We start from the raw sequence: 22793 nt of genomic DNA on the forward strand, positions 1-22793 counted from the left end.
GAAAGTATTCAGGACGCTTTACTTTTACCACATTTTGTTTCTCACAATACACACAATACTCCATAATGACAAATCTAAAGCAGGTTTAGACATTTTCGCAAATGTATTACAAATAAAACATAACATTTACATAAGTAATCAGACCCTTTACTCAGCACTTTGTTTAAGCACATTTGGCATTACAGCATTGAGTCTTCTTGGGTATGACACTACAAGTTTGGCACAGATATTAGGGTTCAAGTCTTGGCTCTGGATGGCCCACTCAAGGACATTCAGACTTGTCCCGAAGCCACTCCTGCCTAGTCTTGGCTGTGTGCTTAGGGTCGTTGTCCTGTTGGAAGGTGAACCTTCGCCCCAGTCTGAGGTCCTGAGCGCTCTGGAGCAGGTTTCATCAAGGATCTCTGTATTATGCTCCTTTCATCTTTCCCTCATTCCTGACTAGTCTCCCAGTCCCTGTCGCTGAAAAACATACCCACAACAGGATGCTGCCACCACCATGCTTCACCGTAGGGATGGTGCCAGGAATCCTCCAGACGTAACGCTTGGCTTTCAGGGCAAAGAGTTCAATCTTGGTTTCATTAGACCAGAGAGTCTTATTTCATGGTCTGACAGTCTTTAGGTGTCTTTTGGCAAACTGCAAGTGGGCTGTCATGTGCCTTTTACTGAGCAGTGGTTTCCGTCTCACCACTTACCATAAAGGCCTGATTGGTAGAGTGCTGCAGAGATGGTTGTCCTTCTGGGTTATTCCCCAATCTCCACATTGGAGCTTTGTCAGAGGGACCATCGGGGTCTTGGTCACCTCCCTGACCAAGGTCCTTCTCATGTGCATTTACCACGGGTGGACTCCAATCAAGTTGTAGAAACATCTCAAGGATGATCAATGGAAACAGGATGCAACTGAGCTCCATTTCGAGTCTCATAGCAAAGGGTCTGAATACTTTTATTGTTAGTACATTTGTCAACATTTCTATTAACCTGTTTTCCCTTTGTCATTCAGTGTGTCGATTGATGAGGATTTATTTATTTAATGCATTTTAGAATAAGGCTGTAACGTTACAAAATGTGGAAAAAGTCAAGGGGTCTGAATACTTTCCGAAAGGACTGTGTGATGTGGTGCATTTCAGTTTGATGGTTGGTATTGTTTTTACACGACTTTTATGTCGGAGTAGGGTTGTTGAACACCTCCTGTATTGCCACATGGGCCTTTGACTTCAGTCATTATTCCAGATTTGCGGGACCCTCGACCTCATAGGATTTGCCATCTCTAATTTCTGTCTCTTGTTCACAAAGCTGGATGAGTTTGACGTGGGCCCCATTCCCCTCAAGGATGTGACCTTCGCTCACCTCAGTGACAACATCAAGGAACCCTTCCTGGCCAAGATGGAGTACAGTACATTATCAGTTGGCATCAGATGCTGCCATTCAGCTCTCTGCATTGGTAACGCATACTGTCCAATGCTGACCATCCTTGTGTCTGGGTGTGATAACTAGCTTTCTGCTAAAAAATAAACAAGAACGGTCAGGAAGACATGGAAAAGAGTGTATGTATTACTGCAGATTTTTTTTCAGTGACCTTGAAGCATCCTTAATTAAATTGTCCTCAACATGACTTCCTAGGTGGGTTTTTGTTAAACTACAGTACTAGGTCATAAAAATGACAATACTTCCTCCCCAATAAGAATCAACTTGCTGGCAGAAATGGTGGTTTCCAAAAAAGGCTACTGTACAGTATAGGAGACAAGGGAGTTGACATTAAGCCCACCAGGACAGCTTAGTTTGAACCCAGTAGCCTAGACAATCTCTCTGCGGACTCGATCTTTGGGTCAAATTTAGCGCTAGACTTACCATCCCATTGGTCCATTTATAATCACCTACCCTCAAGACACAACTCTTCTAAAAAATAAAAAAAAAGACAGAAATGAGATTGTTCAATAACTTCCAGTGCATTTTATTGTTTGCTTAGAAATTCACCAGACAGACATAACTTGTAAGGACTGTCACTTACAGTGGGGAGAACAAGTATTTGATACACTGCCGATTTTGCAGGTTTTCCTACTTACAAAGCATGTAAAGGTCTGTCATTTTTATCATAGGTACACTTCAACTGTGAGAGACGGAATTTAAAACAAAAATCCAGAAAATTACATTGTATGATTTAAGTAATTAATTAGCATTTTATTGCATGACATAAGTATTTGATACATAAGAAAAGCAGAACTTAATATTTGGTACAGAACCCTTTGTTTGCAATTACAAAGATCATACGTTTCCTGTAGTTCTTGACCAGGTTTGCACACACTGCAGCAGGGATTTTGGCCCACTCCTCCATACAGACCTTCTCCAGATCCTTCAGGTTTTGGGGCAGCCCCTGGGCAATACGGACTTTCAGCTCCCTCCAAAGATTTTCTATTGGGTTCAGGTCTGGAGACTGGCTAGGCCACTCCAGGACCTTGAGATGCTTCTTACTCCTTAGTTGCCCTGGCTGTGTGTTTCAGGTCGTTGTCATGCTGGAAGACCCAGCCACGACCCATCTTCAATGCTCTTACTGAGGGAAGGAGGTTGTTGGCCAAGATCTCGCTATACATGGCCCCATCCATCCTCCCCTCAATACGGTGCAGTCGTCCTGTCCCCTTTGCAGAAAAGCATCCCCAAATAATGATGTTTCCACCTCCATGCTCCACGGTTGAGATGGTGTTCTTGGGGTTGTACTCATCCATCTTTTTCCCCCAAACACGGTGAGTGGAGTTTAGACCAAAAAGCTCAATTTTTGTCTCATCAGACCACATGACCTTCTCCCATTCCTGCTCTGGATCATCCAGATGGTCATTGGCAAACTTCAGATGGCCCTGGACATGCGCTGGCTTGAGCAGGGGGACCTTGCGTGCGCTGCAGGATTTTAATCCATGACGGTGTAGTGTGTGTTACTAATGGTTTTCTTTGAGACTGTGGTCCCAGCTCTCTTAAGATCATTGACCAGGTCCTGCCGTGTAGTTCTGGGCTGATCCCTCACCTTCCTCATGATCATTGATGCCCCACGAGGTGAGATCTTGCATGGAGCCCCAAACCGAGGGTGATTGACCGTCATCTTGAACTTCTTCCATTTTCTAATAATTGCTCCAACAGTTGTTGCCTTCTCACCAAGCTGTTTGCCTATTGTCCTGTAGCCCATCCCAGCCTTGTGCAGGTCTACCCTTACACAGCTCTCTGGTCTTGGCCATTGTGGAGAGGTTGGAGTCTGTTTGATTGACTGTGGACAGGTGTCTTTTATACAGGTAACGAGTTCAAACAGGTGCAGTTAATACAGGTAATGAGTGGAGAACAGTGAGAGCTGTGAGAGCCGGAATTCTGTGAGAGCCAGAATTCTTACTGGTTGGTAGGTGATCAAATACTTATGTCATGCAATAAAATGCAAATTAATTACTTAAAAATAATACAATGTGATTTTCTAGATTTTTGTTTTAGATTCCATCTCTCACAGTTGAAGTGTACCTATGATAAAAATGACAGACCTCTACATACTTTGTAAGTAGGAGACCCTGCAAGATCGGCAGTGTATCAAATATTTGTTCTCCCCACTGTAGATATAAATTCAAATTGGATACTTTGCATCTCGTCTTGTAGCATCCACAGTGTTAACTTAATAACTCACAGGCCTCACATGCCTTCATTCCTTTTAAAATATGAGCATTTTATTTCCCACCAAGAGGTGCAACCCCCAATCCCTGTCGATTTGATTAATAGGCTCATTGAGCCGACTTGCTTTGAAAAGAGCAATGAAAACCTAGGCAGAAGAAAGTCAAAAAAAAAACTCGTCATGGCGGGTCGTCATGGCGACAGACTTGATATGCAAAACTCCTCTGTCCCTCTCGCTTGTCACTAGCAGCTCACTCACAGCCAAGGAAAACACCACTCTGATTGGACAAAGTGTTTCCATGAGAACAGAAACAGCTAAGCTTGACACACCCATGGAGAAGGGAATGTCTGTGTGAGCCTGTGAGCCAGAACTGGGCGCTGAAGTGAGAGAGATGGATGGAAGCAGTGGAAACCGTCTGAGCTGTGTGATTGAATCCCTGTAGCTGTCTGTCCTCACATGGCTTTGACTTTGATCTGCTTCATCTTCATCTGCTTCTTCTCAATCTTCTTCTGATCACGACGTTGAGCAGCCTCCTGGAAAAGGGGGAAACACCATAGACAGTTAGAGCAAGAGGTACAAAGAAGGTCAAGATGAACAGTGTGCTGTGTTCCAATGTGTAATGTTACAGTGTGTTGTTCTGCTGGTGGGCTGTGGTGGAGCTGACCTCCAGGCGGCGCTGTCTCTCAGGATCCTCCTCGCTCATGATCCTCTCCTTCTCAGCCCTCTTCTTCTCCTCCCGTCGGGTCTGAGCAGCCTCCTGGCGCTGATTGTGGGTCTGCTTCAGGAAGTTCTCCTCCACACGGGCACGGTTCTTATCCGCCTTCTGTTTTCCCTGGAGGACAGACACAGGGAGAAAGAGGGGGAGCAAGGAGATGCAGTGATGGATGAAAGGAAGACTGTAGATAAAAAAATTATAATAATTAAAGTCTGCCAATAGGCCAGATTGAGGGTGTGCTAGGAGACTAGTGTAATTATCCTGCCATTCTCACCTCTCTGTTGAGGCGGAGCTTCTTGACCTTGTCGATGCTGTAGATGACCATGTTCATCAGGGGTAGCAGAGTGTCCATGTCTTTGGGAGACGTGTTCCCCATGCCAGGCACTACATGCACAAACACAGGAAAACATTTGTTAACATTTCATTCAGTCACTACGTATCAAATATGGTGAATCGGCTGCATGCCAAGTGTTGGAAAGCATTTCAAGTGAAGACAATTGGCTCACCATTAAATGTAAACAGCAGCGTCTTCTTGGTCTCAGGCAGTTTTAAGGGCTGTCCATCCCTGAAACACAACAGGGTTGGGAAGGAAGCTTCAGGTAACAGAAACAGCTGTACATAATTTCATAAGAGGCTCTAATACAAGACCAGAGGTAGGGGTGGAGTAAGGACATTGGTGTGATATAGTTAATATGTTGTGGAAAAACTGACTTGCTTGCAGGCACACTTACTCTTGCACAACTTTTGTACCAGAAAATTGGTCAGAGAAATGGATGGACTCGATCTTGTCAGCATGGTTGGTGATATAATGAACCATCTGAAAGACAAAGACAGTGGAAGGGTGAATGAAAGAAAAACAAGGGGTCTGTCAAATTGTAGCACACTGTACTCTTAAAGTCAAATTCTCCCACTAGAAACAATAAGAGACCACTCTGCAATAGCCTAGTGACAAAGTCCCCACTGTAGTGAGTAGGCCACAACAGAGGTCCCCTCCCTTGCTCACCTTGCTGTCCATCACACCATCCGTGACCTCACCCATCTCTGTCAGGATGGCCAGGAGCTCAGGAAGGCCATACTTTGCCCCTGACTTGGGCTTGTCACTGCAGAACTCACTCTGGGGACAGACAGACACACAAACAAAGACAGGTCAATACATACACCCACGCAGCCTGAGGCTTATAGATAGTATTAGTGTCTGGAAGGCTGAATGAATGTAGAGTGATGTTGGCCCGCCCCTCACCAAGTCCTGCATCTCCTTTTGCATCCGGGCCATGGCCTTTTTGGTGCCCACAGCAAACACAAACGTATCCATGTCCTCATCATTCAGAGTAACTTTGATTTGCTACAAAGAAAAAGAGACAGAAATATACAGCAAGTCAGACAACAGAAAAGGTCTACCTTTAGGAAAGTATTTGTAAGCGCTGAGGTGAGTGACAATGTGACTGGTGATGTACATGTATGCAGGCATCATATGTACCCACCACTTGATCACAGACTGGCCTCATCATCCTGGCCAGTACATTCAGCAGGTCCTGCCTCTTCACAAACTGGAACAGACCAGAGAAAACATTGAAACAGCAGCTAGTTCTCACACAAACACTTTCTCTCTCTTACTCACACACTGTAAATACCTTAAGCTGGATGAGCATGCCCTCACAACACACTCGACCTGAGCACCACAGGTTGTAGATGTGCTCATTCTCCTGGTTCAGCTTTCCGGTGCTCACTGCATCCTTACTGGTGCCATCGTCACCCACCAAGGCAAAGTTGCTCTCCAGGAGCTCTCGGTGGGAGTTGAACCAGGCTGTGGCCAGACGGCTGTTCTTGTTCTTGCCGATGATGTAGTTCATGATATAGGCCAGCAGGCCCGTCACCATTAGAATTTCCATGTAGTAGCTCTCCCAGCTGTTCTGAAGGTGGGCCGGCACCTGGAAGGGGAAGACGGACAGACTCATTACCTTGACAACCACAACATTAAGGATGTTTGATCTTGGCACTCACATTTAAGAGGGATTTTCTTCTTGGTTGTCAGAGTACAGTTTAAGAAATAGGTCTGTTCCTAATGGTCACTAGTCTGGTGTTAACAGTGAACTTACTGTGTGGATGATCAGAGGGTCTTTAAGGGACTGGCTGGGCTTCTCCATGCCATCAAACTCGTCTGGATCGTACTTGCTGTACATGTCTTGATCCTACAGCAATACAAAAATAAATATTGATTAGTTCTGGCACAAACCAAAAACACAGTGCATGGGATAGTATGCCAACTAAGTTGTCCCTGGTCATATGCAAGCTACCAGGCCACAGCAGCCCCTAACCTGTGTATCGGAATCCTCAAAGCCGTCCTCCTGTCCGTCTTCCTCCAGCTCCACTGTGGCCTCGTCCTCATCGTCCTCAGCAGGCTGAGCAGGGGGGGCCCCACGGGGTGGAGGGGCCGTCTCTGGCTCGGCCGCAGTGTCCTCGCTCACATCCTCAAACTCAGCAAAGTCATTGTCATCTGCAAAGTCTGCCAGGTCTTCCCCGTCGTCAAAGTCATCGTTGTAGCGTCCCCTGGAGACGGGCAGTGCCAGGAGAAGTAGCAGTGCGGGCAGCAAGAGGTACACACTCCTCATGGTTGAAGCTGTGCCAGCACAGGCCGGAAAATGAGAGGACAGGTGGGAGGAGAAGAGCAGGAGGAAGATAAGGAGGGAAAGGTCAAATAAGGAGGGAAAGGTCAAACCAGGTGGGTTTGGAGGTGACAGAAGGTCAAACCAGCACTAGACAGAATGCCTCAGTCAGTCTCACACAGGCTGGCTGTCACAAAGATGTTTCCAATAAATACCTGCATTACTGTGAGTTGATTTATTTACATGCCCAGGATAGTAACTTGTTTTTTTACAACACATATCTATAATTTCATGCCTCTTACATCCACTCCCACTGAAAAGGTCAACATCCAAGAGAATGGTAGCTAGGTCTGGACACTTTCAAATTACCTAAATTAAAAAAGGTGTCAGTCTGAACGCCATAGAATCTATTCATCAATCGGACTGGACATGGACTGTGGTTGGTAATGGCCCCAAGTCATCAATATTCTAAAAATATATGGCTCGCGTTGCTTTCTTGATTTACACATCATCATTCATCATTCTGGACACTGTAGTCCGATTATGCTAGATAACTACCAGTTTAACAAACCACAACTACAAATCTTGCTTCGCATTCAGGTGAGCTAACTAAAGTTAGCTGTCTGCTGTTAGCCAAATCCACTCTCTGACTGTTAGCTAGCTAGCTTGACTTGGAGTGGCTAGCTGAAATCATAGAACATTTCAGATGGCTAAGATTACAAAGAGCTAGCAAATATGCAACACAGTTCACAAAATCTGGTTAACTAACGTTAGTCTAGCAAGCTAGATAACTGACTGATTAGCCAACGTGTCCCACCCCCATCTCTTCCCATTCTAACCGAGCAAGCTAGCTAACGTTACCAACCAAGTTATTGCCACGCTATAGCTAATAAGTGGCTGACATTATAACAATAGCCGGATTTATCAAGTTGAATCAAACTAAAGCAAAACAACACATGTAACGTTTGCTATATGAATACCTATGGAGTGTTAAAATACGTTCCTATAGAAAACGCTGAGGTCGTCGTTCGCTTAACTGTTCAATACAGTCCTCTTGACAGTAGATTCTACCACAGAGTTTCTAAAAACGCAGGCGCAACCTCGCGAGACTTCATGGACCGCTTGCGAAACAGACCAGCCCCGGGTTTGAGAAGTCAAATTTTCTTCCTTGTTGATTTTCTCGAAATCTAAAGACACAGCCTAGATTCAAGCCGATATTGTAAGTAGTTAAATATGTTATTACTCCAACCTTGTGAAAGTGACAAACTGATACTTTTTCATGTTCGTTAAAAACAACGTTATAGCGAAGAAGTGTCTTTGAGTTGACAGTGTGCACATGCGCAGTTCGGCCGAGACGTTACCCGTTGACGTTTAGCTAGCCTACCAACGTCGCCATGACACCGCCTACAAGTGTGATTAGGGGTTTCTATTGGATAATCAGTTTATGGTGCTTTCAAGACAACTGGGAACTCGGGGGGGAAAACGAGGTGAAATAATAACACCAGTGATTTTCGGGTCGGAAAGTCGGAGCGCTAGAAAGATGCCAGAGTTCCAGACTTGGAATTCCGAGACTGTTCAAAAGTAGTTTCCCAGTTGTATAGCGTTTATCAAATTGACGAATATATATATTTTTGTGCATTTCACCTCAGCCTAACTCTTTTCCTAACCTGCTGAGTAAGTTATCCTAACCTGTTACGGAAAGTTATTTGTGACATAAACTATATCCCTTCTAGACACAATCCCCAAACAGAGTCCACCACCCCTGTTACGCTGTTAAAATAGTTTTTTTTTAAACATCTTTGCATATTTTCAGAATGGTGTGATTGGTATGATGATTTCCACACTTTAATGGGTTGATTGTAGTCTATGAGCTAGCAAGCGTCACACCGCCGACATTTTCTTCGATGGGAGGAGAGTGATCCCCCACCCCTCTTTGTGGTTACAGCAGCAGTGTTGTTGAAGTCGGAGTCGGGTCAAAGCTAGCAGGGGACTCAATTCGAAAAGCAGGCTCACTTACCCGGATCATCAAAATCGAGCGAATAGCAAATTCAGACTATTGTCCGTAAGCCAATGTGTGTCTCGAAGCTTCGTTTAAGCTTTAACGTCGCCTTCGTTGTCCGACAGAGATATAGCTATCACGCGGTACAACGCGCTACTAGCTAGCTAATGGCGTTAACTGGGCTAGTGTAGTATCCATAACTAACGACTGTTTGCTAGCTAGCTGTCGTTTGACAGCCTTTGTCCTTTGAACTGTTCAAATCTTCAATTCGGAAAGTCTAACGAGCCGTGGGGTATATTTTGTTCCAAGGAAACAGTTGTTTTGATTGATATAGGTAAGGATTTGATATAAGAGCTCGTTTATTGAGCTATGTCGCTCCACGGTAAGCGAAAAGAGATCTACAAATACGAAGCGCCATGGACGGTGTATGCAATGAACTGGAGCGTTCGTCCCGACAAACGCTTTCGCCTGGCCCTTGGAAGTTTCGTTGAAGAATATAACAATAAGGTGAGTGAGAAGATGAACTGCATATTTTTGTTAACCAGTCCCAGTGTAGAATCCGAACTAATTATTTGGGACCACCGTGAATCACACAATGCTGTGATGTGGGCCACCCAGAACAGATCTTCGTTATAAACAGAACCCAGAACAGATCTTCGCTTCTATGTTATAGGAGTTCACCCACAAAGAATGAACATGACCAAAAAGTGAATAGAAACAGTATGAAGTGTGTTTAAGTTCTAAGTAATTTGTTCCTTGTTATATAGTAGTCCTGGCCAAAAGTTGAGAATGACACATTAATTTCCACAAAGTTTGCTGCTTCAGTGTCTTTAGATATTTTTTGTCAAATGTTACTATGGAATACCGTAGTATAATTACAAGCATTTCATAAGTGTCAAAGCCTTTTATTGACAATTACATGAAGTTGATGCAGAGAGTCAATATTTGCAGTGTTGACCCTTCTTTTTCATGGCCTCTGCAATCCGCCCTGGCATGATGTCAATTAACTTCTGGGCAACATCCTGACTGATGGCAGCACATTCTTGCATAATCAATGCTTGGAGTTTGTCAGAATTTGTGGGGTTTTGTTTGTCCACCCGCCCCTTAAGGATTGACCCCAAGTTCTCAATGGGAATAAGGTCTGGGGAGTTTCCTGGCCATGGACCCAAAATATCGATGTTTTGTTCCCCGAGCCACTTAGTTATCACTTGCCTTATGGCAAGGTGCTCCATCATGCTGAAAAGGCATTGTTCGTCACCAAACTGTTACTGGATGGTTGGGAGAAGTTGCTCTTGGAGGATGTGTTGGTACCATTCTTTATTTATGGCTGTGTTCTTAGGAAAAATTGTGAGTGAGCCCACTTCCTTGGCTGAGAAGCAACCCCACACATGAATGGTCTCAGGATGCTTTACTGTTGGCATGACACAGGATGGATGGTAGCGCTCACCTTGTCTTCTCCGGACAAGCTTTTTTCCGGGTGCCCCAAACAATCGGAAAGGGGATTCATCAGAGAAAATGACTTTACCCCAGTCCCCAGCAGTCCAATCCCTGTCCAATCTCTGTAGAATTTTGCAGAATATCAGTCTGATGTTTTTCCTGGAGAGAAGTGGCTTCTTTGCTGCCCTTCTTGACACTAGGCCATCCTCCAAAAGTCTGCGCCTCACTGTGCGTGCAGATGCACTCACACCTGCCTGCTGCCATTCCTGAGCAAGCTCTGTACTGGTGGTGCCCCGATCCCACATCTGAATCAACTTTAGGAGAAGGTCCTGGCGCTTGCTGGACTTTCTTGGGCGCCCTGAAGCCTTCTTCACAACAATTGAACCGCTCTCCTTGACGTTATTGATGATCCGATAAATGGTTGATTTAGTTGCACTCTTACTAGCAGCAATATCCTTGCCTGTGAAGCCCTTTTTGTGCAAAGCAATGATGACGGCACGTGTTTCCTTGCAGGTAACCATGGTTGACAGAGGAAGAACAATGATTCCAAGCACCACCCTCCTTTTGAAGCTTCCAGTCTGTTATTCAAACTCAATCAGCATGACAGAGGGATCTCCAGCCGTGTCCTCGTCAACACTCACACCTGTGTTAACAAGAGAATCACTGACATGTCAGTTGGTCCTTTTGTGACAGGGCTGAAATGCAGTGGAGATGTTTTTGGGGGATTCAGTTCATTTGCATGGCAAAGAGGGACTTAGCAATTAATTGCAATTCATTTCAGCACTCATCATAACGTTCTGGAGTACATGCAAATTGCCATCATGCAAACTGAGGCAGCAGACTTTGAAAATTAATATTTGTCTTTCTGAAAACTTTTGGCCACGACTATATCAAGAGCAGTTTCTGATTTAATTCTTGTTTCTCTTCAGGTGCAGATTGTGGGTCTGGAGGAGGAGAGTTCAGAATTCATCTGCAGGAACACCTTTGACCACCCCTACCCCACCACCAAGATCATGTGGATCCCAGACAGCAAGGGTGTTTACCCAGACCTGCTTGCCACTAGCGGGGACTACCTGCGCATCTGGAGGGTATGCATGCACCCACAGCCTCCTTGATACTAAATCATTCGTAAACATAATAGATGTCATATGTTGGGCGCTCCTTGGCCTGCACCCTCTTCTAACTATTGTGTCCCTTTTGCAGCATCTGGAGTTGCACTAGCTCAGTTACTTGCCCAGGAGGGACTCTTTTCTACGTTGTTGTATAGCATCTAATGGCTTGTTAAATCTTACCCCTTAGGTCAGTGAAACAGAGACGCGTTTGGAATGCTTACTGAATAACAACAAGAACTCTGACTTCTGTGCCCCACTCACCTCGTTTGACTGGAATGAAGTGGATCCTAATCTACTGGGTAAGAGATGGGCCATATGCATATAGTAGAGCTGGGACTATAAACCGAAAATGATTGACACCGACCAAATATCATGGACATTTTGCTGATCTCGTTCATTACAGTAAATGTGAAGTTTCAAATGAGATAAGTTTGCTAATATGGGTGATTGTTAATACAACAATTGACAGCTACAACATTCAAAGTAGTAGATTTAAGAGTAATATAAAAAATTACTGTGGTGCACATTAATGTTATATACTTGTCATTCAAGTTATCGTGATAATTTAGTCCATTTATTGTGACATGGATGTTTGTCCATATTGCCCAGCTCTAGCATATAGTCTATTGGTTTGCTGTCAGTGTCTACAGCATGTGTGTCAGAGTAAGTAGCATATAACAGTTTAAATACAATCTCAAATAGCTGCCTGTCACTTATAAAATCTGGGCATCGTCACATATTTCATCAAATAAATGCTGGGTCTAAATGAATTGTTTACAACTGTTACCATGGACACAGCTCTGATATTCCCACAGTCCTGCATTACATTTTCTATTCTGTCAATGTTGCAAGCCATGGCGCCACCAAAAATAAAACACAGCATCAAATGAATGGTGCTAAAGCGTGAAATGGGGTGTGTGTGATAGGCAGTCTTTGCAGGTCTGATCTGCGATGGATTTGTTATTATAATGTTTATACAGGTCAAACTGGTCGTCTTTTCAACATTTTATTGAGCTGTGTGCATAATAGAAATAGATGCCTGGGTATAAAAGAAGCCTGTCTCAAATGAGTGCTGGTTGTGTAGAGTGATTAATGCAAATAAACGTTGAAGTTTTGTTTGGTGAGTGTCTGTTTTTAATCCGGGTTCTGATCTGTCCATTACAGGCACCTCCAGCATTGACACCACCTGTACTATCTGGGGGTTGGAGACTGGCCAAGTGCTGGGCAGAGTCAACCTCGTATCCGGCCACGTCAAGACCCAGCTCATTGCTCATGACAAAGAGGTGTGAGGGCTGAGGGGGAATATAAGCCTTGCCTTGAAGTTTAGTTTGCTTGTATGAATGAGTAAGTAAAGTCTAGTTGTTGTGAGCAGGGGCTAGAACCTGTTCAGGGAGCAGAACCGAAAACCGGAAAATAATGACATTTTTTGAAAATCCTTCATTCCAAATCTTGAGAACCGATTAATAACGTTATTCTTTTGTAAAAAAAATATTTCTAATATTTAATGATGTAATTCAGTGAAGTTACGACTCTAAAGGTATTCTAGTAATAGCCTAAACACATCCCAATTCACATGATGTTTAGCACTTCAAACCAAGCCCCCTCCATGTCCACCCCTCTCTCTCTCTCTCTCCACCCATGAAATTGTCTTATCTCGCGCCTGCACTTAAATGGCCAATTAAACATGTAAACAAATAGCTTGCACTCACACGGCAAGCTGCTCCACCCGAACTAATTTATGAAGCAAATGAATGAGCTAAATGTGAATAGGGTTTATTTTACAGCCTAAACATTTGACCAAAAGGAGCAATATGAACCGTTACTTTTTTTGGGTTCCAACCAGTTCAGAATTTTATTATGCTGGTCGGACCACTGGAACAAAACAAATAGGGGTTCTGTTCAGAACCGAACGATTGGGAAATAATTTTGGTTCCAACCCCTGGTCATGAAGTCTGAAGGTGTGTCTGTGGGTATACCAGTGTAATAACTCTGTATGTTGGTGGTGTTCTCTGTGTCTGTAGGTGTATGACATCGCGTTCAGCCGCGCAGGCGGTGGTCGGGACATGTTTGCGTCGGTCGGAGCGGACGGCTCAGTACGCATGTTTGACCTGCGGCACCTAGAACACAGCACCATCATCTATGAAGATCCCCAGCACCACCCCCTACTGCGCCTCTGCTGGAACAAACAGGACCCCAACTACCTGGCCACCATGGCTATGGACGGCATGGAGGTCAGTCTATTTTACTCTCTCATTCCTCTTTCAGTTTGGTATTGTCCATTCTCTCTTTGTTGCTCCCTCTCCTTATCCCTATCTAATGTGTTATCTCTCTCCTGTGCTGTGTGTCTCAGGTTGTGATTCTGGACGTGCGTGTTCCCTGCACGCCGGTGGCCCGCCTCAACAACCACCGGGCCTGTGTCAACGGCATTGCCTGGGCTCCCCACTCCTCCTGTCACATCTGCACTGCAGGTAAGGCACAAACACCTTCTTCACCAGTTCACCTTTCCTCAGACCCCATTCTAAGTCTTCTCACCTTCTCCCTTCAGCGTAATAATAATGTTTTTCCTCAGCCGACGACCACCAGGCGCTGATATGGGACATCCAGCAGATGCCCAGGGCCATCGAGGACCCTATTCTGGCCTACACAGCCGAGGGGGAGATCAACAACGTCCAGTGGGCCTCCACCCAGCCTGACTGGATCGCCATCGGCTACAACAACTGCCTAGAGATCCTGCGGGTCTAAAGCCAACCTTCACCTCAGGTGTGGATGTGAAGGGGTGGAGGATGAGGACAATGTGTGGATTCAGAACTTGGACATGTTTTTTTGAGTGGAAGTAAATCTTGCAGGACTGCCTCAAACCACTACTCTGTCCTGGCTGATTGATGTACGTATGGGAGGCGGTGAGAACTTTGTCCCACTCCACAATGTCCTGGTTTACTCTGTTTTTGATAGAACTAATCCCTGTGTCAAAAGGAGTATGTTGTCATCTTTATTTGTTTTGGTAATCAACAGTGTCTGTACAGCGCCAAAATGCATCAGTGGGTTCAACAATTCTAGATGGTCAATTCATTATGGAGTGAAACTGTGTAGTTCCAACTGAAGACTGCCTCTTGAGTGTGTTTAACTTGTTGTTTTAGCTTGCTATATGACATAACGACATATTTAGGGTCAGGAAATTGGATTTAAAATGACACTCACTGTCAGAAAATGTCATTTAGGATCATCTGGGTGTCTTTCTGAACTGGTTTGAATCCAGTTGTAGACTTCTGAATTTGAAACCATAAGGCTAATTTAAAGGCCTCATAATTATTTAAAGTGTTTTTTTTTAAATGGTTTGCTGGTACCAGATCACTTCCATGATTATACTGTGATAATCTGACATATAGTGAAGTGACTGAAGTGTTCTGGTTCAATACCACAGGAAGTTGGTGGTACTTTAATTGGGGAGAACAGGCTTGTCTAACGACTGGAGTGGAATGGTATCAAATACATATAACACATGGTTTCCAGGTGTTTGATGTCATTCCATTTGCTTCGTTCCAGCCATTATTGTGAGCTGTCCTCCCCTCAGCAGCCTCCTGTGTTCAACACACAGTTGCATGTCTCACAGTTTGGATACTTTGCCATCAGCCCCTTTGGACTAGACCAGAACCTACCAAAAACAAGCTTCATAATGTTTTCTTCATTTTGAGTAGAGTTGCTTGGAACAACTGCAGTTCCTATTCAAGACTGTGTGAAACATATGTTTACTTAGCCTAGTACTGAAGGACAGTGAAACCTTTTTTTCTCGTGTTTCACTATCCCTATCTTTTTATTGTTCTCTGTACTCGAAGGTCAACCCCCTTTTAGCATGTTTGTACAAGGGGAAATGTACATTCTTAAATATATGAACCAAGATATTGATAAGGCAAATCTACATGTAGTAGCTTTTTTCATAAAAGTTTGTATTACCAAATTTGCTCTAACTAATAAATATTCCTTCATGTGTTTTTGTAGTTGTCAGTGTTATTTGCATCACTGAATACACACTGATAGGTCAGGATGTCATGGTTTATTTAGGTGGGCATAATGTCACTTCAATGTGCAGATGGCAATGTATTGCAGTGAGCAGGTACAGTTCTGTCAGCTCCTAACGTTACATTTCTCTCTGCAGTGTTCCTAAAGGTCCAATACAGCTGTTTTGATCTCAACATTAAATTTCGATTTCTGTTAAGTAGGGGAATATGTTGCGCTGGAGGCAGTTCTATAGAGTTGTCACTAGCTGCTGACAGCCACAGTCATAACATCTCATTTTAAACCTAACCTTAACCACACTGCTAACCCTAATGCCTAACCTTAAATTAAGACCAAAAATAAAATTTTGTTTAAATTCATTATTTACGATATAACCAATTTTGACTTTGCAACTGGCCCATTTAGCAGAAATAGCTCAGTTCTGCCTCCAGGGCAAGATTCATGACAAATGTCAACCTGCTGAAAACTAGCCGTTATGGGCAGAGGTTGGGAACGCTCTTATTGGTCAATTAACTCATTTACTTCCTGGTGATGTCACCAGGCAGGCCAAAACTCCATCCCACCAACATTTCTCACTCGTAATTTTCACAATTTCAGTATTAGTGTATTCGGCTATTTCAGCTACACCCGTTACTGACAGGAGTATAAGATCTAGCAGACAACCATGCGATCTCCATAGACAAACATTGGCAGTAAAATGGCCTTACTGAAGAGCTCAGTTTGTCAGATTTTTGCCCTGCTAGAGCTACCCCGGTCAACTGTAATGCTGTTATTGTGAAGTGGAAACGTCTAGTAGCAACAACGGCTCCCCAAGCTCAGAGACCGCCGAGTGGTGAAAATCTGTCCTCGGTTGCAACACTCACTACCGAGTTCCAAACTGCCTCTGGAAGCAAAATAAGCACAATAACTTTTCGTCGGGAGCTTCATGAAATAGGTTTCTGTGGCCGAGCAGCTGCACAACAGCCTAAGATCATCATGCGCAATGTCAAGGAATAATGGTCTGGGGCTATTTTTCATGGTTCGGGTTAGGCCCCTTAGTTCCAGTGAAGGGAAATCTTAACTCTTCAGCATACAATGACATTCTAGAAGATTCTGTGCTTCCAACATTGTGACAACAGTTTGGGGAAGGTCCCTATGCATACAGCGAGGTCCATACAGAAATGGTTTGTCGAGTGGAAGAAGAATTTGACTAGCCTACACAGAGCCCAACCCCATCAAACACCTTTGGGATGAACTGGGCCTTTAACATGGCCAAACTGAATGAATTCCTGGTTTTAAAATATGGTTTATAAGTTCATGTCTATGAATTCCACAAAAGTAAGCCCAACTGAAGAATAGGAAATGGTGCAAACCACTTAAGTCCAAGCCCTCAACCAAAAATAAACAACTTGTCAGTAGTTGAGGTTTCTTTATTATTTGTTATAAATAATCTTTAATCTAAAAAAGATGAATACGAATTATGATTTTGTGCTTCAAGAAAACTTTACAGAACAAGAAAGGCTTAAAAAACAGAATTACATTCTCCTGAAACTGTCAAAAACATATTGAAACTAGGATTTTGGGAAAATGACTATCCCAGTGACATCACTTGATTGGCAGATTCCATCCACATCACTTCCTCCCAGGTGGGCATCAAACATCCACTAACTTTGGCACCTTGAGTCATTACACACATTTGGGCCAGGATTCAATCTGATTACAGATTTGGACAATGCACCATTTGAACGTAATTTCCGATTGAGACCACCGTTAATGTGGTCTCTTCAAAAGCAGGAACATTGTCTTGTAGAATCAGATTGAATCCCGGCCTTTCAGAAGGGTGATGTTAAATATGTGACCATGTCACTTACTCAAACATAGTCAACAAACATTGCACACACACACACACACACACACCTGAAAAAGAGATGATGCATCCTTGGTGTAACGACAGTCCTGTGAAACAGAACAGATATATAGACGTACACAAACATGATGACCCAAGCAAAGCAGTAATGGCTGTATAAATGAAAGGTGTTTATAATGCTTCACAAGTGCTACATAACTAGAGCATAAAAGAGATGAGAAAACTGTCTGCTTTTTTCCCATGTCAATTATCTGTTCTCATGACCCCTGACAATGTTGACTCAATAATGAGACATGTCACTTCATGTTAACAAATATTGCTTTCCATTAAGTCATATGATTGGTAGAACATGAGAGTAGAATTAGTGTATTCAAAATGGCCACTTTTACAGTAGTCATTCCTACCATACAGACATAAACAGTATTTAGATGGCATTTATACCATCTCTTTATATCATCTGTTGATAATGATGTTACACCAACATAGCAATAGTGTGAAAGAAATACATGTGTGCGTTCATAACTATTAGATTTCCAGATTGACGGTAAGATCCTCATGATACTATAAAAATACGTTTCAGTTCAACTTATAAACAGCACTGAGCCTGAATGTGCAGTTCCTCTACAGTGTAAACATACAGTACACACAGTTATATGTATTTTTGGCCAAATTCTAATCTCCCAACAAAAAGGACCATGGCATAAAAGGACCATCACTTAACAAAAGGAAAAGGAGAGAGGAATGACAATACTACAGCTTTAAGATCCAGGGGAAAGGGGGCTTGGGGTTATTGTTAGTGTCCGTGTGACGTGTGTGTACGTGTGCTTCTAGTCAGCCCAGTTTCATATCAGTTCTCCATAGGCAGTGCCAGGCCCCCAGGCTTTGTGGGGTCTGGGTTGCAGAAATCATAAACCCCCTCTCAATAATGCCCTAGACCCTGATAGAGAGGAGAGGTTGTTTGTCGCACAGGACCAGAGGTGCCTCAGCCCCGGGCACTGTGAGTCAGTGAGAGGGGGCCCTCCATAGAACCTCCTCTCAGCTATGTGGAAGGCAACCCACGTTGATCAGCAGCATGGTACAGGTTAGGGGGTTGGGTGGGGTTTGGAGAGGAGGAATGAGCGAGGGGACGATTAGAGAAGTGACTCTGCCAACATATGATTGTCCTCCTGTGGTGGTGCAGGGGGTGCTAGGAGTGAGGGATGATCAGGTTTAAGGTTAAAGGTCAGAGGGTTTTAGCTGCCTGGCAGGATGGGGTCAGAAACGTGCCTCTGAATCTCCTGCCCCTCTGTGGAGGTCTCCAAGTTGTCAGGGAGGGAGGGGAAACGCAGGCTGCCACACAGCAGTCCAGAGGGCCCCAGGGTTTGGCAGGAGACATGGCGGGGGCTGAGGCCCATGGAGGACCCTGGAAGGGGCTCTGTCTCAGGGGACATGGACATGGTGTCATCAGAGGCCACCGTGAGGTGGATTCCACTGGACAGGGAGTCCTTGAACTTGTGCTTCTCTGAGTCCGGGCTCTGCAAAGAAAGAAACAGGGGGTAGAGAGGTGAAGCACAAAAGCGATTCAGTAACTCAGTATACTGGACAACCTTTAATACCAATACCTCGCTCTCACTCATTTTATCAGCCCACTGTTTCACAATATCATATAGCTCTTCGAGGACAGAGCATTGTAGCAAGCAAAAACTGATATATACTGTACTATCTGTACACTATACCAGTACCCACCTGCAGCGGCGAAGGCATGCTGTCAATCTTGATTGGGGGCATGGAGGGGACAGTGTGGATGATGGGGGCTGCTGTGTTGAACAGGGTGGTGGGGTGAGCAGGGTGAGGGCTGGGCATCACAGTGCTGTAGGCCGGGGGCACTGGGGTTATCTGCCTTTGGAGCAGCTGCAGGATCACGTGGATGTCTGCAGTCATCCGAGTCTCCAGTCTGGACAGGGCCAAGGATGGAGGCAGGGTGGGAGAGGAATAGATTAATAAAGTCAATCATTTCTTCCTCTGTGATCTCTCTCAATCATTTCTTGGTCTTCCTCCATTATTTATTTTGGCTTCTTCTCCAATGATTATCTTCCTTTACCTATCTGTAAATCCTCTCCTCTCCTCTCCTCTCCTCTCCTCTCCTCTCCTCTCCTCTCCTCTCCTCTCCTCTCCTCTCCTCTCCTCTCCTCTCCTCTCCTCTCCTCTCCTCTCCTCTCCTCTCCTCTCCTCTCCTCTCCTCTCCTCTCCTCTCCTCTCCTCTCCTCTCCTCTCCTCTCAGTTCATTTCTAAAGATCCCCTTTGCTGTGTCACTTTTCCTCTCCTTTCCTGTTATCCCTTTTCCCCTCCTCTCCTTTCCTGTTATCCCTTTTCCCCTCCTCTCATTTCCTGTTATCCCTTTTCCCCTCCTCTCATTTCCTGTTATCCCTTTTCCTCTCCTCTCATTTCCTGTTATCCCTTTTCCCCTCCTCTCCTCTCCTTTCCTGTTATCCCTTTTCCCCTCCTCTCCTTGCCTGTTATCCCTTTTCCCCTCCCCTCCTCTCCTGTCATCCCTTTTCCCCTCCTCTCCTTGCCTGTTATCCCTTTTCCCCTCCTCTCCTTTCCTATCATCCCTTTCCCCTCCTCTCCTTTCCTGTTATCCCTTTTCCCCTCCTCTCCTTTCCTGTCATCCCTTTCCCCTCCTCTCCTTGCCTGTTATCCCTTTTCCCCTCCTCTCCTTTCCTGTCATCCCTTTCCCCTCCTCTCCTTTCCTGTCATCCCTTTTCCCCTCCCCTCCTCTCCTTTCCTGTTATCCCTTTTCCCCTCCTCTCCTTTCCTGTTATCCCTTTTCCCCTCCTCTCCTTTCCTGTCATCCCTTTTCACCTCCTCTCCTTTCCTGTTATCCCTTTTCCCCTCCTCTCCTTTCCTGTCATCCCTTTTCCCCTCCTCTCCTTGCCTGTTATCCCCTTTCTCCTCCTCTCCTTTCCTGTCATCCCTTTTCCCCTCCCCTCCTTTCCTGTCATCCCTTTTCCCCTCCTCTCCTTGCCTGTTATCCCTTTTCTCCTCCTCTCCTTTCCTGTCATCCCTTTTCCCCTCCCCTCCTTGCCTGTCATCCCCTTTCCCCTCCTCTCCTTGCCTGTTATCCCTTTTCCCCTCCTCTCCTTTCCTGTCATCCCTTTTCCCCTCCTCTCCTCTCCTTTCCTGTTATCCCTTTTCCCCTCCCCTCCTCTCCTTTCCTGTTATCCCTTTTCCCCTCCTCTCCTTTCCTGTTATCCCTTTTCCCCTCCTCTCCTTTCCTGTCATCCCTTTTCCCCTCCTCTCCTTGCCTGTTATCCCTTTTCCCCTCCTCTCCTTTCCTGTCATCCCTCTTCCCCTCCTCACCTTTCCTGTCATCCCTTTTCCCCTCCTCTCCTTTCCTGTCATCCCTTTTCCCCTCCTCTCCTTTCCTGTTATCCCTTTTCCCCTCCTCTCCTTTCCTGTCATCCCTTTTCCCCTCCTCTCCTTGCCTGTTATCCCTTTTCCCCTCCTCTCCTTTCCTGTCATCCCTTTTCTCCTCCTCTCCTTTCCTGTCATCCCTTTTCCCCTCCTCTCCTTGCCTGTTATCCCTTTTCCCCTCCTCTCCTTTCCTGTTATCCCTTTTCCCCTCCTCTCCTTTCCTGTTATCCCTTTTCCCCTCCTCTCCTTGCCTGTTATCCCTTTTCCCCTCCTCTTCTCTCCTCTCCTCACTTTTCCTCTCTTCTCTCATCTCCTCTATACCTGTGGAGCTGGGACTGTAGCAGCTCCACTCTGGACTCCAGTTCCTTGGGCCTGTTCTCTGCACAGGGAGGAGAGTGGTAGGTGCCCCTGACTGAGGAGCAGCGCCGCTGGGGATCTGACAACTGACTGGTCCTCCGGTCAGGCCAATACCCATACACCCCTGGGCCTGGCATGTTGATGGGGGCTGCAGCTGGGATGAAAGAGCAGAGATGCCTGTGGGAATGCTTTGATGCAGATTATAACATATTACAGTCCACTGATCTTAGTTAGTTCATGCGTAATACTGTGTATCTATATCTCAGTCTCTCTTTACCTGTGTATTGGTGACTTCCTCGGTCCAGGGGCGGCCCCATGCCGGCTGAGGGTCCACTGGGAGGCAGCAGGCTGATCACAGCAGGGGGGTAGTCATCGGTGTCGTCCACAGAGGGGTACAGCTCTGCTTTGCTATGTCCCAGGGGCTTCATCTCATCGTCACTGGACTGGGAGCAGGCGCTGGCGCTACTACACATGCCCTCCCAGTGGGAGCTTGTGTCCGGGCCGCTGTGGTTCCCCAAAGGACACGACTGGTCTGGAAATGAGTCCTCACGGTCCATGCCGTCTACACACAACCAGGACAGGTACAATGATTACCACAGCTTTAGACATATCCTTGATAGTAACACTACTTTAACTTTTAACAATGTATAAGAAACCCATGAGGACATAATGAGCAGAACCACACACACTCACCAGGCCGGTTTCTCGTGCGTCGTGGACGCAGCCGTCGGTATCCACATTCAGAATCCTCACTGGGAGGTGCCTGGTTCATTCTATCTACCTAATACACATCAGATTCAGTAACTCAACAAAAAACAACTCACACTTTACAACACATTATACACACCTCATCAATCATCAGCTTTATACACTAAATATTCAAGAAGTAATGCTTTTGCATTAGTTTGTCTAACTAAAACTCATTGACCTTGTGCTAAGCTCTCTTTATGACTAAGGGCTGGTTTCCCAGACACAGATTAAGACTAGTCCTGGGCTAAAAAGCCCTTTCAAAGGAGATTCTCCATTGAGAATGAATTTTTAGTCCAAGACTACACAGTCTGTGTCCAGGAAACCGGCCCAACATGAACAGTACCTACTAGTGGTCGGAGAGGGTGCTCTCTGTCCCCCCTTGATGGTACTCACATCTCGGAGGTTAAAGGTGATCTCCAGGTTGGTCCAGAAGCAGTCGGAGAAGTCTGGGTACATGTCCAGCACCTCCAGCAGGTCCTCCCTCAGGATCCTATGGAGGTCACAGTAGGTCAAAGCCCTGACGTCTGCACTCGACTTCCCTGGACGCCCAAAAAGATAGATGGGTTCCCCGAAGATATCATTCTGACCTGCGGAGAGAACGAGAGAGAGAATGGAGAGATGAGAGGTTGAAACGTGTGACACAGGTGAAGAGGAAAAGGATAATGGAGAAAGCAATGTTTGAACAAAAAACGAATTGGACAACATAAGCATTAAAAACACTCATAAGCTCACTCACATATAGTGAGGCAAAAAAGTATTTAGTCAGCCACCAATTGTGCAAGTTCTCCCACTTAAAAAGATGAGAGAGGCAACGAGTGGAGGACAGAGGAGCCTCTTAAAGAAGAAGTTACAGGTCTGTGAGAGCCAGAAATCTTGCTTGTTTGTAGGTGACCAAATACGTTTTCTACCATAATTTGCAAATAAATAAATTTA

At 45.1% G+C, this 22793-nt stretch overlaps 3 protein-coding genes across 8 annotated transcripts in view; 1 reads left to right on the plus strand and 2 right to left on the minus strand.

Annotated features, from left to right (window-relative positions):
• Positions 1 to 3667: 3667 nt before the first annotated feature.
• ccdc47 (coiled-coil domain containing 47) lies at positions 3668 to 8321 on the minus strand. 3 transcript variants are annotated; one of them, XM_020477159.2, is made up of 12 exons: positions 7933 to 8321; positions 6665 to 6966; positions 6446 to 6538; positions 5981 to 6277; positions 5831 to 5896; positions 5590 to 5691; positions 5353 to 5463; positions 5081 to 5166; positions 4856 to 4914; positions 4624 to 4733; positions 4299 to 4466; positions 3668 to 4167 (listed from the first exon to the last, which is right to left on the minus strand). In XM_020477159.2, the coding sequence occupies exons 2-12, from the start codon at positions 6956 to 6958 to the stop codon at positions 4087 to 4089; spliced, it is 1467 nt and encodes a 488-aa protein (XP_020332748.2). In that variant the 5' UTR covers positions 6959 to 6966; positions 7933 to 8321; the 3' UTR covers positions 3668 to 4086. The 3 variants fall into 3 exon arrangements, with proteins under 3 accessions (XP_020332748.2, XP_020332749.2, XP_020332750.2); XM_020477160.2 differs by having other exon boundaries at positions 7990 to 8294; XM_020477161.2 differs by having other exon boundaries at positions 8202 to 8224.
• Positions 8061 to 15487, plus strand: LOC109878679 (DDB1- and CUL4-associated factor 7). Its single transcript, XM_020470890.2, has 7 exons — positions 8061 to 9458; positions 11318 to 11476; positions 11688 to 11799; positions 12665 to 12783; positions 13522 to 13731; positions 13851 to 13968; positions 14070 to 15487. Exons 1-7 carry the CDS (start codon positions 9321 to 9323, stop codon positions 14240 to 14242), a joined length of 1029 nt encoding a protein of 342 aa, XP_020326479.1. The 5' UTR covers positions 8061 to 9320; the 3' UTR covers positions 14243 to 15487.
• Positions 15488 to 16905: 1418 nt separating this feature from the next.
• LOC109897420 (potassium voltage-gated channel subfamily H member 6-like) overlaps positions 16906 to 22793 on the minus strand; it is a 38268-nt gene continuing 32380 nt past the window's right edge. For all 4 annotated transcript variants that reach the window (XM_031834808.1, XM_031834809.1, XM_031834807.1 and 1 more), the window contains 6 exons: positions 22254 to 22447; positions 21804 to 21891; positions 21388 to 21672; positions 21075 to 21264; positions 19086 to 19293; positions 16906 to 18874 (listed from right to left, as the gene is read on the minus strand). In XM_031834808.1, the coding sequence (XP_031690668.1) occupies positions 18593 to 18874; positions 19086 to 19293; positions 21075 to 21264; positions 21388 to 21672; positions 21804 to 21891; positions 22254 to 22447 (1247 nt within the window). In that variant the 3' untranslated portion in view covers positions 16906 to 18592. The remainder of the gene's footprint in view (positions 18875 to 19085; positions 19294 to 21074; positions 21265 to 21387; positions 21673 to 21803; positions 21892 to 22253; positions 22448 to 22793) is intronic.

Source organism: Oncorhynchus kisutch, linkage group LG10 (genome assembly GCF_002021735.2).
Source record: "Oncorhynchus kisutch isolate 150728-3 linkage group LG10, Okis_V2, whole genome shotgun sequence".
NCBI classification, from domain to species: Eukaryota; Metazoa; Chordata; class Actinopteri; order Salmoniformes; family Salmonidae; genus Oncorhynchus; species Oncorhynchus kisutch.